Source organism: Eulemur rufifrons, chromosome 29, assembly GCF_041146395.1.
Source record: "Eulemur rufifrons isolate Redbay chromosome 29, OSU_ERuf_1, whole genome shotgun sequence".
Lineage (NCBI taxonomy): Eukaryota > Metazoa > Chordata > Mammalia > Primates > Lemuridae > Eulemur > Eulemur rufifrons.
The window spans coordinates 90,769,444-90,786,317 of NC_091011.1; the positions used below are offsets into that span (position 1 = coordinate 90,769,444).

Here is a 16,874-nt window from a genome sequence, read left to right on the forward strand (position 1 = left end):
TGAAAATAACTTCAGGCAACAAAAGATGGCTCAAAATAAATTATTGAGGGGCATGAAAGTTAAGTTGTGATAAGACATGCAACAAGCTAAAGCCTTTTAAGTATAAAATTGAGTTTTAAAAGCTGTATAGTTCTATGTACTGAAAGTGAAGAAGTAAAAGCCAAAGTGGTAAGTACAAAATGAAGTTGCTGCAGCTGGCAAGGAATGAGGACTTGACACAGCATCAAGAAAGAAGGTTTAATTAGACCTGATAACACACCTCCCCCTAGGAGACTATCCTAAATAATTCCTTCCTGCTGCACAACCCTGTTCATCTGAAGTTCAACAGGAAGTTCATACTTTAAAGGTGGTCTTTCTTCATCTTGGTTTTTGTCTCCATTTGGTTTACGTATTTGACCAAATTACTAACCTCCTATGATTCCAGAATCATTCCCAAAGTGATATAACAAAATTGTTGTTATGGAAAATGATCAAATATTATGTAGCCCAAACAGTATGAAAAATATATTTATAGAGCTATATCAGACAGCTAATAGACAAAAAATATTTTTAATTTTATAAATTTTTCATGTTTAAGGTATTTTTAACATTTTAAAACTTTTATTTGCTCCTGGTTTCATACTTTAAATAAATATTTGTTTTTATACACATTTTATGTTCATTATTTTATGCTCTTTTTCTTAAACGGTACCCAATAAATTGCCTGCCTCAGATACCACAAAATCTGAATGCATCCTCAGATTTTGAATTGAGGATGAATTGTTTGAATCATACATTTCTTGTTTTCTACTGGATCATTCCCATAATCACAAATTTGATGTGGTATTGCCATCTCAAGGAAAAAGAACCCCCTTAAAACCACATCATGCATCACCTTAGAGACATAGCCCCATCTCCTTGTGTTTCTTTACATACAGATTCTTTGAAGGAATTGACTGCACCCTTCATTTCCATTTTCTATTCCTTCAATCACTCCTCAGTCCAAACTAAGATTTTTCCCCCACCATTCTTTGAAATCACTAGTGTAAAAAATCACTAAAATTTTTCATGTTGCTAAAACCAATGGTCATTTTCAGTCCTCATCTCACTCAACTTCTCTAGGGGCATTAGGATCCCACATTTTCTTTGCATTCCTGCTCTCTCATTGGGAACTTCTCAGCCTCCTTTGCAGAATCCAAATTCTCTTCCAGATGTCTATATGTTTGATGATTCAGGATTCAAATATATTAGTTCCAAGTACACTAATACCCAAGTTGATCTCATCTAATTTCATAATATCAGCTGAACACTAATGACTTCCAAATTTACACCCTCAGGACTGCTCCAGACTCTAACTGCATATTTGACAACTACACTTGGATTTTCACATATCCAAATACAAATTCTACTTTAACTCCCCCAACCAAAATATTCCTATTCCAGAGTTCCTTGTCTCAATATATGGCATCACTATTGTTTTATACCCTGTTTTCTCCATTTTGCTCATTATATATTCAATCCATCATTAGTGAATCCTGTTGGCTCTACATTCAAAATATTGATTTTAGGCTTCTGCATCTTGCTATAGTATAGCATTTTATATCAGGTGATCCCTCCCACTGAAGATTATTTGAAAAAATGGATAGAATTATGAAAAGAATACCTTCCAGGAAGAATTAGAGAGCTTACTAGGCAAAGAATATCAGAGTTTTTTTCTTTTCTCTTTTTCGGTGTTTTGGTCTTATATCTTATGACAGGTATTTTTTGATTGAATGTTGTACACTGTGTTTGGAAAATTATAGAGTAATTTGAGGTTCTACATGATGTTATCCTCCTCAAGAGAGGATTTATTTGGCTAATGACAGGCAATTATTTTAGGGGCCACTCACCTTAATTGAGCTAACTACAATATGGAGGGTTTTTATGTTTGCCATTTCTCCTTACTCCTAAAGATCAGTACTTCAGGAATCCTACCCAACAGTGTAGATGTTTAGAAGAAATCCTATTCCTTGATGAGTCCTGAAATGTAACTTTGCTTTCTCAGTCAGCTCTTTGAGTCTACCATAGTTCTGCTCATTTCTTAGTCTCTTGACCACTGGTACTCAGTAACACTGTGGTCTTAAGACATTTTTCAGTTTTAAAACTGATGGCAAAAACAATTCCAGAGAAATATAGATATTGGCACTATCAGGCATGGTTTTAAAACAACTGATTAACATATTAACATGTTTAAGAAAAAAAAGCCATGTTGGAGAATGGCATCAAAAACCTGGATTTAACTAAAAAGAATTAAATGGTGATTTTAGATTTAAGAAATAAATAAATTTTAAACAAAATATAATACATTCAATAGCAGATTAGAAGGAATTAAAGGAGATTTGTGAAGTAGAAGATAAGTCAGTAGAAAATGACTTGGTGGAGAAAGAAAAAAGAAGGAAAATGAAAAAGAGCATTAGGTATTTATAGAACATGGCAAAAAGCTCTAACATTTGATTATAATGAAAAGGTCTAACATACATATAATTGAAGACTTAAGAGATGAAAGAGAATGGTCAAAAAGAATATGTAAAAGATAATGGCTAAACATTTTTCAAAACTGAATAAAGTCATCAGGCCACAGATGCATAAAGTATTACAAATCTCAAACAGGAGAAAAATAATGAAAGCATGACTAGGTATAGCAAGGTAAAACTGCTGCAAACCAAAAACAATACTTTTTTTTCTTTTTAATGTCATCAGAGAAGAAAATAAAATTACTTTTAAGAGACCAAGATAGAAAGGTAGAAAAAAACCTTTTCTCTTCTGAAGGAGAAACATAAATCCCCCTCCTCCTTACCATAAGCTTTGCAAACAAAATCAACATTAGTTTACCTCTAGGGAAAGGACATGAAACCTCCCTACCACTTGTCCATACAAAAGTAGATTGCCACTGCAGGAAACGTAAAAGGAAAAGCAGTTTACACTTACGGAAGGGGTAGAAATCCATGCAGGATATGATCCCACACTGATACAAAGAATCCCCTAGGAAAGAGGCAGAAACTTCCACCCATGACCAGCCACAGACACAAAGCAGAGTTTGGCTGCCATGACTGGTAGTGTGAGGGAAGAACACCAATTCCCAAGTCCCAGATTTACAGGGCCTGACAAAGACTGAGGCTGGATCAGGGAAACCAAGAATCTCCCTGTGAAACTCCCTACCACAAGTCTCACAACAGCATCTATTTCTGGGGTAAGGGCAAAAGTATGGCGAGCAATATCCTATATTACAAAGGCTGTGTGAAACTGTTCTTCTATCAAGATTTCCAGCAGTTAATAAAAATTGTATTTCAAAAACAGCGAGAAAAAAAGTTACCCACTGTTAAATGTTAAAGCATTTAAAAGAAACAGAAGCAGAAATGACCTAGACTGGATGTATCAAACAGGAATTTTAACATAACTATAATTAACATATTAAAGGACATAGTAGAAGACATGAACAGATGAGAACTTTCAGTAGAGCAATTTTAACTATAAATTTTTACTATAAAAAAAGAGTAAAATAGAAATATTAGAAATAAAAACAACGTGAAAATAAGATGATCCCTTTGATGGATTCAAAACTGACCATAACACAGGGAAAAACAGTGAACATGAGGATAGGGAAATAGAAATCATCCCAACTGGAATAAAAAGAGAAGAGTTAGTATGGGGAGAAATAAAACCAGAAAAAGGAATCCAAGAGCTGTACAAAAATATAAAACAATCTAGCAAATGTTTACTTTAAGTTCCAGAAGAAGAGGAAACAAGACAGATGAAATATTTTAAGATATCTTGGTTAAAAATTTTGCAAGATCAATGAAAGAAACTACAGATCCAAGAAGCTCAGAGAATCATGAGCTGGATAGAAAAAAAATCACATTCAAATTGCTAAAACTCAAATATTAGAAGAAAATCTTGAAGTTGTGCAGAGAAAAATAAATATTGTACACACACACACAAAGATAAAACTACAACACACTTATCATCAGAAATGGGGCAAACAATAAAACAAAGGAGGATACCCTTAAAAACTAAAAGCTTTCAATAGTAGGCATGAAATACTTTTTCAGATTGAAAAATTGAGATAATTTAATGCCTGGGGGTGCACTGCAAAAAAAATATATTAAATGAAGTTCTTCAGAAAGAAGGAAGATGGTACCAAATGGAAATTTGAACTTAAAAAAGAAATCAACAGTGCCAGAGATTGTAAAAATGAAGATTAAAAAATATTTATTTTTATTAATTGTAAATGACAATTGACTGAATAAAGTAAAGGTGGTAACATGTATTGTGAGTTTAAAACATATTTAGAAAATATGCATAACAATAACACAAAGATGGGAGAAAAAATGGAAATGAACTATTATGATATTTTTACACTTTTTACAAAGGAGTATATTATTATTTTTAATTTTTTAAACTAAAGAGTTTTATTGTTGAATTTAATTGTTTCAATGTTTGCTTATAAGGGTGTTTCTTATTTCAAAATATTAATTAAGAGGGTACAAGTGTTTTTAATTACATGGATATCCTTATAATGCTTAAGTCAGGGCTTTTGGTGTGCCCATCACCAGAATAGTGTTCATTGTACACAATAGGTAAGTTTTTATTTAGTAAGAACATATGGTGTTTGATTTTTCATTTCTGAGATACCATTCCTAGCTAATGGTCTCCAGATTCATCCACATTGCTGCAAATGACATTATTTCATTCCTTTTTATGGCTGAGCAGTACTCCATGTTGTGCATATATACAACACATTTTCTTTATCCACTCATGAATTAAAGGGCACTTAGGTTGATTCCACATCTCTGCAACTGTGAATTGTGTTGGGATAAACATTCAAGTGCAGGTGTCTTTTGGATAAAATGACTTCATTTCCTTTGGGTGGATACCCAGCAGTGGGATTGCTGGATCAAATGGTAGGTCTACTTCTAGTTTTTTGAAAAAGAGGAGACCGACAGCCAAGGGACCTCAAACCCTGAGGAACAGAACACAGTGAGCTCTCTGGGTTTCCTTTTTGCTTCCTGTAAAGCTGATTTCTAGGATAAGATTGTGTTAGTGTGGTGTCCTAGAATAGAGCCAGGTTGTATCTGCTGAATATCTACAATCTATTTGGGATTATTAATATGAAATTGTGACTCCAAGACTCAAAGCTCACAGTCACAATAATTCACAGAATGCTCTCTCTGTAGTTGGAGAAATATGCTCTTCCTAGCATTCTGCCACCTCACAGGTGACCAATTGTTTGGTGGAAATTCTGTCATTTTTCTATTAGTGACCACCACATGACAATAGTTTAAATCCATGTTGAAAATTTGTGGTTAATATCAAATGATATATTTTAGGGGATGTCAGAGTTTTCTGGGACTTTGAGATAAGTTGAGGCCAGAGATTTGAAAGAGGTGCCTAATTTTTATCTGTTGCAATCTGGTTTTCACACTTCAGTCCAATAAGAGAAAGTATATTAAAGGCTGCTGGCTTAATTACCATAAACATGTGTGGCATTCCAGACTGAACTGTTGATAATTTTCAATATCTTCACCTACCATTTCATGAAACCACAGTGAATCTGACAGCTTTTCTTTGTGTGAGAGCTACTGAACAATTCTGCAGGCTACAGAGAAGTGATATTTAATAAACTAGAGCTATATCCCAGAATGTGAAATATTGGTCAAGTGGTACCTAAAGGCAGCTGAAAAAGAGACAATGATCCCCTTGTGATAAATTTATTTAGCATATAATTATGGCATAAACATTTAAAATAAAAACTTTTATGTAAATGTTACTAAAATGTAGCAATATCAGTCTACTTTGGATATCAATATCCTCCTTGGAGCACTTATATAATCATCCTGTTTCAAATAAGCCAAAGATTGAAGAATAATTGAGAATCTGCACATAGAGATTTAACTGTAGTACTTTTTTCTCTTTATTTGTCAACAAAAAATAAGTTAAAATGTGGTTCTTTTCCAAGTATGTGACCATAGTGGATTGTTTCCCCCTATGGAACTAATATCATATAACAATTAAGATCACCACAATAGACAGTGAAAATTTCTCTTGGATCCCACAAGAGATCTGAGCTGCCATTGTCAAGGTTGTTTTCTCTTGGGTCTTGGCAGAGATGTAGGGAAAGCCTTGATGCTCTATAAAGCCCTCAGAATCCAAAGGTCTTCACAGCTTGGTGTGCCTCAGACCACTGCCACGTTCGCCAGGAAGGCGATGGGTGCCCTGGCCCCAGGGTGCTGGAAGAGCCAGCCTGGTGCCACACCAGGCACAGGTGTGGTCCTCATGCCTAGGGCTCTCCTCTCGTCTTGTCCTGAGTATCAGCATGGAAGCAATGGGGTAATCTGTGCCCATTTGCTCCTTCTAAGTGTAGGGAGTGGGTTCGTCACATCTATTAAATACCTGAATCTTTTTTTTCTACTCGTTCCTATTTTAGAATCAGTGAAGAATTTCTTTTCACGTACCACCCCATCAGAGGCTGCCGCACCAAGGTGAGTGTCCCTCTCAGAGCATCTCACTTCTGTAAGGCAGCTCTGTGCAGGCAGCTCTGTTTCAGGCTCCTGTGGCACAGCAATATTTAAACCGTAAAATGTTGAATGCCTCTCCATGCTACCCACTCTCAATTTCCAGCCATCAGTCAGGATGATACTCTCATCTTATGAAATCTCAGTGCAGCCAGTTTTGCAGTGAGCTGAGGGAACAGACACCCCCCACTACTTTTGAAAACATCTCTTGGATCAGAAATAAGTGCCCCAGATTATGGTCCCAACCTCCAGATCCCTGCCATGCCCGCCTGTACTGCAGACGGCTGCATCTTCCTGGCCACTTGTTTGTAATGGTGGTTACAAAAATTGCTGCTGTCTTGGCAGGGAAAGAGCTTATGTTTTTGTCAATTTCAAATTACTTGGAACCTACATTTATATAGAATCCTGACCAAATTAGGGGGAAATACATAGCAGTAAGCATAAGAAGGGAAAGAAACTAAGATGTTTGATTCTAGACCAATGATAGATTATGCTGTGAGGGGTAACATGTTTGAGTGTGCTGTCATGGAGTAAAAACTACTATAAATAAAAAGGGTCTACAGATTTTATAATGAGATAATATATATAAATACCATAATGCCTCCCATTAGTATACAATAATTAGTGTCCATGCTTCTTCACTTAGTTGATAAGAAATAAGAAAGTCTTTTTTTTTCCTTGTAGAGCTTCCTCTAGGAGTGCAAACTTACTTATGTAACTTGTGTACAGGGATAGCTAAATATGTTCATCTCTGTTTTTTTTTTTTTTTAACAAACATTATCAGCTAGGGTGATTTTTCTTTTCTTTGTGTGTCTTGAAGTGTCTGCTATGAGTGTGTCTTCCAGCTGGTCTATCAGTTTCTGGTTTGGCCAGCCTGTTCCATCCAAATCCACCCTCCCACATCAAAAGCCAAGATGCAATATGAGGATGTTATGCTGCAGACAAACATGCAGTGATTACTTATTGTCTCTACTACAGGATAATTCTTAAAATCCTTAGTATTGTATACGAAGGTCTCCATGATCTGGCCCTTGACAACAGTCCCTCTCTCTCTCTCTCTCTCTCATACACACTTTCTCTCCTCGCCCCCAATCCATCCCTTTTCTACTTATTCACTCACTCTTAAATTGCCCATTCACACAGCAATCAGGTAATCATGAGTTGCTTCCCTGAAAATTTCAGGCTGTTTCAGACTTCAATGTCTTTGTTCAGTCTGATTCATCTACTTAAAATGCCTCTGCCTCTCACTAATTTATATTTCAAAACTTATCCAATGAATTTCTCTTCCAAGCATTTCTATATGTTCATTTCTGTTTCGTGGGTCTGATTGAGTATGTACTTGTGTCATATTCATATTTATTTTTTTTAATTTGGGCTCATCTCTAACAGTCTATGCCTATAATGAAATTTCAGTATGATTAAAGAACATTCCCTAAAATAGTCAGAAATTTTAGATGTAAAATAGTAGCAGTAAGTCCAAAATCTGATATTCTTTATCTGCATGTGAGTCAGCCTAGTGGTTGGGGACATGCCTTTGCAGTCAGACTTGGGCTTCCCTAAGATTGTGATTTCGTCACTCTCTAACTTGGAAAGGGTATTCAATCTGTCTAAACCACAGAATCTTCTGTGAAATTGGAAAAACAATGTCTCGTTAGCATTATTTTGTAGGTTAAATGCGATATTGCATGAAAAGTACTTACTGAGCTTCCTGACACCTAGCAAGTACTCAATAAATTATTATTAGAGGACATTCTAGGCTGTTAAAACTAATCAAAACATAACCCTACCAAATTCTTGTCCATCACCATCTCTTCCATTAAGAAGGAGGTGCCTGTAAACAGCCCCAGTTTTCCTGTCTTAGTAAATGGCAACACCTGTATGTAATAAGCCATGTATCTGAGATCCCCTCTTGATTTCTTTCTCTCCCTCACCTTATGTATCCAAACCATCAATTACTGTTAAAGATTCTACTTCTAAAATGTATCTTAAATCCACTACCCACTTCTCTGAAGTTGTAGTATTCAAGTCACTGTCACCTTTTCTGAGCAGCCTCTGAGTAATCTTGTAGCTCACACTCTTGCCTCCATAAAGTCCACTTTGCAGCGAGAGTTACCTTTCCATAGCATACATTATGTCCTGTCCCACTCACCTTTAGTCCTTTGCTTGCTTGCCATTGCATTTAGACCACAAGCCAGATCCCATACGATAACCTGTGGGGTCTTGCATGTTCTGGCCCTACCTATCTCCCCACCAGGGAGCCCTGGCTCCCTCCCCATCCATCACAGAACAGCCAGAGCAGTCTCCGTGAGCACAGCTCTCTTCCCCACTCAGCCCTTCAAAGAGCCAGGGTCCTGGAATACTGCCCAGCCTAAAGGGCATCTCCTTAAAGGTCACAGGGATCTCTCTTGATCATACTAGTATTTCCTGTGTTTGAACCTTCATGGAAAATACCTCAAATTTTATTATGCATTTCTATCTTTGCTTATTTTTTTAAATCTCCACCTAGTGACCCCCACCCCCACCTCCAAGCACTTCAACTTCCCTGAAGGTGAGGCCCGTGTTTGTTTTGCTCACCACTCTGCTTGGCTCATAGCAGCTCCTGTCTTCCCTCCTGCAGCCTGTACTGACCTTCATTACTGCTCTCACATGGGCCAAGGGGCCTTTTCGCACTATTGTCATTTATAGTTTCTATACTATTTCATTTACATTATCTCACTTGGATTTTGATCCATAGCAACAAAAGCTGAATAAAAATTAATATCCACATTTACAAAAGAGGAAACTGGATCCTAGAGAGGATAAGATTTCAAGGTCATGTAGCAAATCAGTGGCAGACCTGAAATTTGAATGCGGTCTGGGTCTTTAACACAGAAAAGCCCAACTGTCCCCACTTCACCATCCCATGTATCTCACAGATAATGGCAGTACTTTTCATATCCCAGGATGTCAGAGGAAAAGAAAGGAACAGCATGTGAAGGATAAAGAAGTTGTTAGGAAGATCTTCCAGAGCTCTGCACAGATGATGGGACAGGAGGGCCAGGTGTATTTTTTGGAACAGGCAATTGTAAAATGGAACATGGAGGTTTGATAGTTAGCTTTGGAGGTGAAGGTAGGATGGGGTATTAGATAGAGCATGGGCTTTAGACTTAGGCTTGAATGTGGTTCCTGCCCTGCTACCAGTGGGGACGTGGTCAGTTACTTAATATCTCTCCAAGACTGAGTTGCTTCATCATTAAAATAGATGTACTAGCACATGCACACATGCACGCACATGCATATACATATGTATAAGAAGCTATGTGTAAACTAAATTATGTTATGTGCATAATGTACCCAGTTTATGGTCCGACCTATAATATGTTATTAACAAATGCTAACTGTTACTGTTATTGGTAGTCAGAAAAGGCAAGGACAAAAGATTTTAACTGGACTATGGGGTCTGATCAAATGATTTTTCCTCAGGAGAACTAAGCTCTGGGTCTCCAATATGGAAGTGGAGAACCAGACACAGGTCACCAAGTTCATTCTGGTGGGATTCCCCGGGAACTTGAGTATGCGTGCAGCCGTGTTCCTGATGTTCCTTGTGGCCTACTTTCTGACGGTGGCTGAAAATGTGATCATCATCCTACTGGTGCAGCAGAATCGGCCACTGCACAAGCCCATGTACTTCTTCCTGGCCAACCTGTCCTTCTTGGAGACCTGGTACATCTCTGTGACCGTGCCCAAGTTGTTGTTTAGTTTCTGGTCTGCGAGCAACAGCATCTCCTTCACTCACTGTATGATACAACTTTACTTCTTCATTGCACTCATGTGCACAGAATGTGTGCTCCTGGCAGCCATGGCCTACGACCGTTATGTGGCCATCTGCCGCCCACTCCACTACCCTACCATTATGAGCCACGGGCTCTGCTTCCGCTTGGCTACGGGTTCCTGGGCCATTGGGTTTGGCATCTCCTTGGCAAAGATCTACTTCATCTCCCGCCTCAGCTTCTGTGGCCCCAATGTCATCAATCACTTCTTCTGTGACATCTCTCCAGTCCTTAACCTCTCCTGCACAGACATGTCCATAGCGGAGTTGGTGGACTTTATCCTGGCCTTGGTCATCTTCCTCTTCCCACTGTCGATCACTGCCCTGTCCTATGGATGCATTCTGGCCACCGTCTTACGCATGCCCACAGGAAAGCAGAAAGCATTCTCCACTTGTGCCTCCCATCTTGTGGTGGTCACCATTTTCTATTCAGCCACTATTTTCATGTATGCCCGACCTCGAGCCATCCACGCCTTCAACACGAACAAAATCATTTCCATCTTCTATGCCATTGTCACCCCTGCTCTCAACCCTTTCATTTACTGCCTAAGAAACCGAGAGGTCAAAGAAGCTCTGAAGAAACTGGCCTACTGCCAGGCCATCAGATCTGACTAATCTATTGAGATTAATTAGAAAGGACTGATTGAGTGTCTGTTTGACTTCCTCTGTCCTTTCTCCTTTAATGCCTCAGTTGGGACATTACCTGCATTAATATGACATCACCATGTCCACATCAATCTCAGGCTCTTGGGTGTCTGCATCTTTGCATGTGTTCTGTGCTCTAAGCATGCACACCTTATATAGAGGGCTAGACTTCAAATGGCTTTGGCTATGACCCTGAAATGGGGTTTCTAAGACTGTGAGTAAATTTATTACCGAGTTAAATGGGAAGAGAGATGGTGGTGATGTATGAGTTAGCTGTTTTTGGATCTAGCAAACATTAAAAGCTCTGGGGCCAACAGATTAGATGGTGGCTTCCTGATTTCCCACCTTCCTGAATAAGAAAGATGCAGCAGCTCCCTCCACAGTCCTATTCCTGACATTGTACTGGGAGTGAATTTTGGTGGCAGAGACTAGGGGCTGCTTCTGTAGTCCTTCCAGCACTTTTTGCAAGCACCTTCTTGCCTGTGTTAAATCCCTTTCTGCTTCAGATAGTTGAGTGCTCTCTTTTATCTGTAAGTGAACTTTACCTTATACAATTGTTTCCTCTTCTCATATAACTTACATGCTTACTAATATACTTGCCTTTTATGAATTTCATATTTCTCTTCTAAATGTCACAATGTTTGTGTCTTCTACTGGATGAGCATAAAACAGATGATAAATGAATATCCATTATATCAATTGCTAAATGAAACTTGGCCTCATCGGTCCTCTTTCTTGTGATCTCGATGTTCTCTCTTCACTTTCCTTTTGCTTTTCCTGACCCTCACTCTCTCCACATTCATCTCAGGTTCAAGTAACCAGCCCAATTTTAGGATTTAACAGAGGTTTTCATTCCATGCCCCCATGATTCTCAATTTCCCTCACTTATTTCTCTGACACCCCATACGTACACACTAGACCTTTCTGATCAGAGGTGTCCACACACCCACAGAAGGGCACATAGACATGCCCACTCCTGGTTCATAGTCTAGCAATGGCAAAGGGAGCTTTAAGTTGTCTTCAATACAGCAGGCCAATGTCAGTAGGAATTTAATGCTTTTATTAGAGCAGCTTTAAACAGGAGAGCTTCTCCCATTTACAACATCTTTCATCTAAGAACAAACGACACTTTTAGAAATATTTTTTCTTTCTTTTGAAGTAAGAAGGTGGGATTATTTGCTCTATTTTATAAACTTCTAGAACAGATGTTCAAAGAAGTAAATAATATATAGCCACAAACAGTGGAGAACGGAGGTCAAACGCTCAGGTTCCCTGACTCCAAGCCCTGGGTCCTTTTTATATAGAACGGGGTTTCCCTAGAGAGAAAATATGCTGTTTCAGAAGCCAAGCATGAAAACTAATGGTTGGAATCATGAATTACCATACCTGGAAAACAGTTAATAAAATAAAAACGAACAAATGTGAAGAATAGGTCCCAGAAAAGAAAAGAAACAAAAATAAAATGCAAGCACACCTCACTTTAGAAAATAAATGTACAAAAGGAAACAATGCTCAAAACAAAAATGATTTAATGTTTGCTCCTAGGGTGCATTCTGGTCCCTTGAGGCAATAAAGGAATGGTTATGAATATATTTCCATTTAAAACCCAGTCATATAAAAAGGGGATTGTTTTCTGAAAAATTCAGATGAATCAAAATATGATGACACAGTTATATGGGGATATTAAATATGTGCATTAAAAACAGGCAAAGACATGTTTTGTAGGGATTAGGAAATAAAAGATAAAGAACTCTGGCAACAACCTGAGTTTTAGCCCCAGATATATGTGTGTGTGGGTGTGTGTGTGTATATATATATATATATATATATATTTTTTTTTTTTTAGAATTTTTTTTATTTCAAAATATTATGGGGGTACAAATGTTTTTGGTTACATGTATCAATTTTGTTATACTTGAGTCAGGATTGTAAGTGTGCCCATCCCCCAGATAGTGTTCATTGTACTCATTAGGTAGGTTTTCGCCCATCCCCTCTATACCCCTCCTCCTGCTAGATTCCCTCTATGCACATCTGTGCTCATCAATTAGTTCCAGTCTAATAGCAAGTATATATGGTGTTTGTTTTTCCATTCTTTAGATACTTCACTTAGGATAATGGTCTCCAGTTCCATCCAAGTTGTTGCAAATGGCCTTAACTCATCCTTCTTCAGGGCTGAGTAGTACTCCATAGTATACATATACACATTTTGTTAATCCACTCATGAATTGATGGGCATTTGGGTTGATTCCACACCTTTGCAATTGTGAATTGTGCTGCAATAAACATTTGAGTGCAGATGGCTTTTTGATAAGTTGACTTCTTTTCCTTTGGATAAATACCCAGGAGTGGGATTACGGGATCAAATGGTAGGTCTACTTTTAGGTCTTTGAGAAATATCCATAGTGTTTTCCATAGAGGTTGTACTAACTTGCAGTCCCACTAACAGTGTATAAGCATATCTTTCTCTCTGCATCCATGCCAGCATCTATTGTTTTTGAACTTTTTAATAAAAGCCATTGTAATTGGGGTAAGGAGGTATCTCATTTTGGTTTTCATTTGCATTTCTCTGATAGTCAGTGATGTTGAGCATTTTTTTCACATGCTTATTGGCCAGTTGTCTATCTTCTTTTGAATAGCTTCTGTTCTTTTCTGTTGCCCACTTTTTAATGGGGTTGTTTGTTTTTTCTTGCTGATTTTCTTGAGTTCTTTGTAGATTTTGGTTATTAGCCCTTTATTGGATGTATAGCTTGCGAATATTTCCTCCCATTCTGTAGGTTGTCTATTTATTTTATTTTTTTGCCTTTTCAAAATAATTCCTTTTTTTTTATTTCAGCATATTATGGGGGTACAAATGTTTACATTATGTATTTGCCCTTGCCCCCTCCCCCGAGTCAGAGCTTCAAGCACGTTCTTCCCCTAGAGGGTGCACATCGCACTCATTATGTATGTATACACCCATCCCCGCCACATCTGCCTGACACCCGATTAATGTTATTCCTAAATGTGCTCTTAGGTGATGATCAGTGAAACCAATTTGATGGTGAGTACATGTGGTGCTTATTTTTCCATTCTTGGGATACTTCACTTAGTAGAATGGGTTCCAGCTCTATCTAGGAAAATATAAGAGGTGCTATATCCCCATTATTTCTTATAGCTGAGTAGTACTCCATGGTATAAATATACCACATTTTATAAATCCACTCATGTATTGATGGGCACTTGGGTTGTTTCCACATCTTTGTGATTGTGAATTGTGCTGCTATAAACATTCGGGTGCAGATGTCTTTTTTATAGAATGTCTTTTGTTCTTTTGGGTAGACGCCCAATAATGGGATTGCTGGATCAAATGGTAGGTCTACTTGTATCTGTTTAAGGTATCTCCATATTGCTTTCCACAGAGGTTGCACTAGTTTGCAGTCCCACCAGCAGTATATGAGTGTTCTTATCTCTCCACATCCACGCCAACATTTATTGTTATGGGACTTTTTGATAAAGGTCATTCTCACTGGAGTTAAGTGACATCTCATTGTGGTTTTGATTTGCATTTCCCTGATGCTTAGAGATGCTGAGCATTTTTTGATATGTTTGTTGGCCATTCTTCTGTCTTCTTTTGAAAAATTTCTATTCGTGTCCTTTGCCCACTTTTTGACAGGGTTGTTTGATTTTTTCTTGCTGATTTTTCTGAGTTCTAAATAGATTCTAGTTATCAGTCCTTTATCAGATGTGTAGCATGTGAAAATTTTTTCCCATTCTGTAGGTTGTCTGTTTGCTCTCATGACAGTTTCTTTGGCTGTGCAGAAGCTTTTTAGTTTAATCAGGTCCCATTTATTTATTTTTGTTGTTGCTGTGATTGCTTTGGGGTCTTCCTCATAAATTCTTTGCCTAGGCCAATGTCCCATATTTTCTTCTAGAATTCTAATAGTTTCACAGGTTAGGTTTAAGTCTGTTATCTTAGGTTGTCTATTTACTCTTGATTATTTCCTCGGCTTTGCAGAAGCTTTTTGATTTAATCAAGTTCCATTTATTTATTTATTTTTGTTGTTGCTGTGATTGCCATTGGGATCTTCTTCATAAATTCTTTGCCTAGGCCAATATATAGAACAGTTTTTCCAATATTTTATTCTAGAATTCTTATGGTTTCATGCCTTATATTTAAGTCTTTCATCCATATTGAATTAATTTTAGTAAGTGGTGAGAGATATGGATCCTGTTTCAATATTCTGCATGTAGCTATCCAATTTTCCCAACACCATTTATTGAATAGGGCTTCTTTTCCCCAGTGTATATTATTGTCTGCTTTGTCAAAGATCAGTTGGCTGTATAAGGATGGTTTTATATCTGGGTTTTCTGTTCTGTTCCATTGGTGTATATTTCTATTTTTGTCCCAATACCATGCTGTTTGGTTACTATAGCCTTGTAGTATAGTTTGAAGTGTGGTAATGTGATGTCTCCAGATTTGTTCTTTTTGCTTACGAATGCTTTGGCTATTTGGGCTTTTTTTCTGGTTCCAAATGAAGCGTAGAATTATTTTTTCTAGATCCATGAAATATGACATTGGTATTTTAATGGAGATTGCATTGAATTTGTAAATCACTTTGCATAGTATGGACATTTTAACAAGGTTGATTCTACTGATCCATGAACATGATATGTTTTTCCATTTGTTTGCATTGTCTGCAATTTTTTTCCTCAGTGTCTGTAGTTCTCTTTGTAGAGCTCTTTCTCCTCCTTGGTTAAATATAGTTTTACCATGTAACCTTGGACAAACCATCCATACTATCTGAAACACTGTTCCTCATAAAAGAGGAATAATAATGCTTGTTCAGCCTCCCTTGAACAACGGTAAGGTGGCTCAACTAACATGATGGAAAAGACCTTACCTGTTAAGGATCTGGGGCAGTGTAAGATCTAAGCAAGCTGCCACTTGGTTAGAGTTTACGTGGGGACACTAGCTGGGAAGACTGTGCTCTCTAGACCTGTCTAAATCCATCTAGCACTGACTAGCTGTATATACATAACCTGGGAGGCTGCAAATACAATGGGTTGTTTGATTCTTTATTACTTCTCACAAGTGTTTAGGTGAGAGAGAGTGTGGAAATAGAGTTTCTTGGTAAATTCTATTAAGTTTGTTTCAAAGAACAGATGGGAATCAGGAATACAGCCTTGATCTCTTCGTGAGCAGAATACCTAAGTGCATAGGCTCAGCAATGAAGAAGGTATAGATGGGGCCAGTGTAGGAATCCATCTCAACAGAGAGAAATATATAGTGGTGTAATGGTTAAATTCTCATAGAAACAAGCTAATTGTAAAGTGAGACACACAAAGCAAGCTAGCAGTTTTGGAATAAGGTGAGTTAGTGGGGCAACCATGATATGAGTCTGGTAGTCAGTGTCAGTAGTTTACCCAGAGACTAAGCCCTCAGGATTTGGTTATCATGAACCAAACTCATAAGGAAATTCACAAAATAAGCTATAAAAATATTAATTACACTCAGTATATATCTTAAGTCACTATACTCACTTATTCATTCAATTAATATTTATTAAGTATCTACTATGTATCTCTAGGGACACTATAATAAAACACAAAAACTATCACCCTCATGGGGAGGAACAGATGGCAGACAATACATTTGTACATCCATCCATATATGCATAATACATATTGTACTGAGTGAATGGATCTCAAAAAGATACGTTCACATCCTCAATAGAAAAGTTGTAAAATTAAGGATCTCAAAATGAGACTATCTTGGGTTATCTGGATGGGCTCTAAGTCCAGTGACAAGTTCTTTAAATAAGAGAGAAGAAGAGGCAGAGGAAAAGGCCACATGAAGATGAGGATAGAGATTACAGTTATGCATCCACAAGCCAAGGAATGCCTGGAGCCAC

At 37.6% G+C, this 16,874-nt stretch overlaps 1 protein-coding gene across 1 annotated transcript; it reads left to right on the plus strand.

The window, feature by feature from the left end:
• Positions 1–10,017: 10,017 nt before the first annotated feature.
• Positions 10,018–10,953, plus strand: OR6B1 (olfactory receptor family 6 subfamily B member 1). Its single transcript, XM_069462735.1, has one exon. The coding sequence runs from the start codon at positions 10,018–10,020 to the stop codon at positions 10,951–10,953; it is 936 nt and encodes a 311-aa protein (XP_069318836.1).
• Positions 10,954–16,874: the final 5,921 nt, after the last annotated feature.

Coding starts and splice junctions, on each gene's coding strand:
- OR6B1 (XM_069462735.1), top strand. CDS start 10,018: ATGGAAGTGGAGAACCAGACACAGGTCACCAAGTTCATTCTGGTGGGA.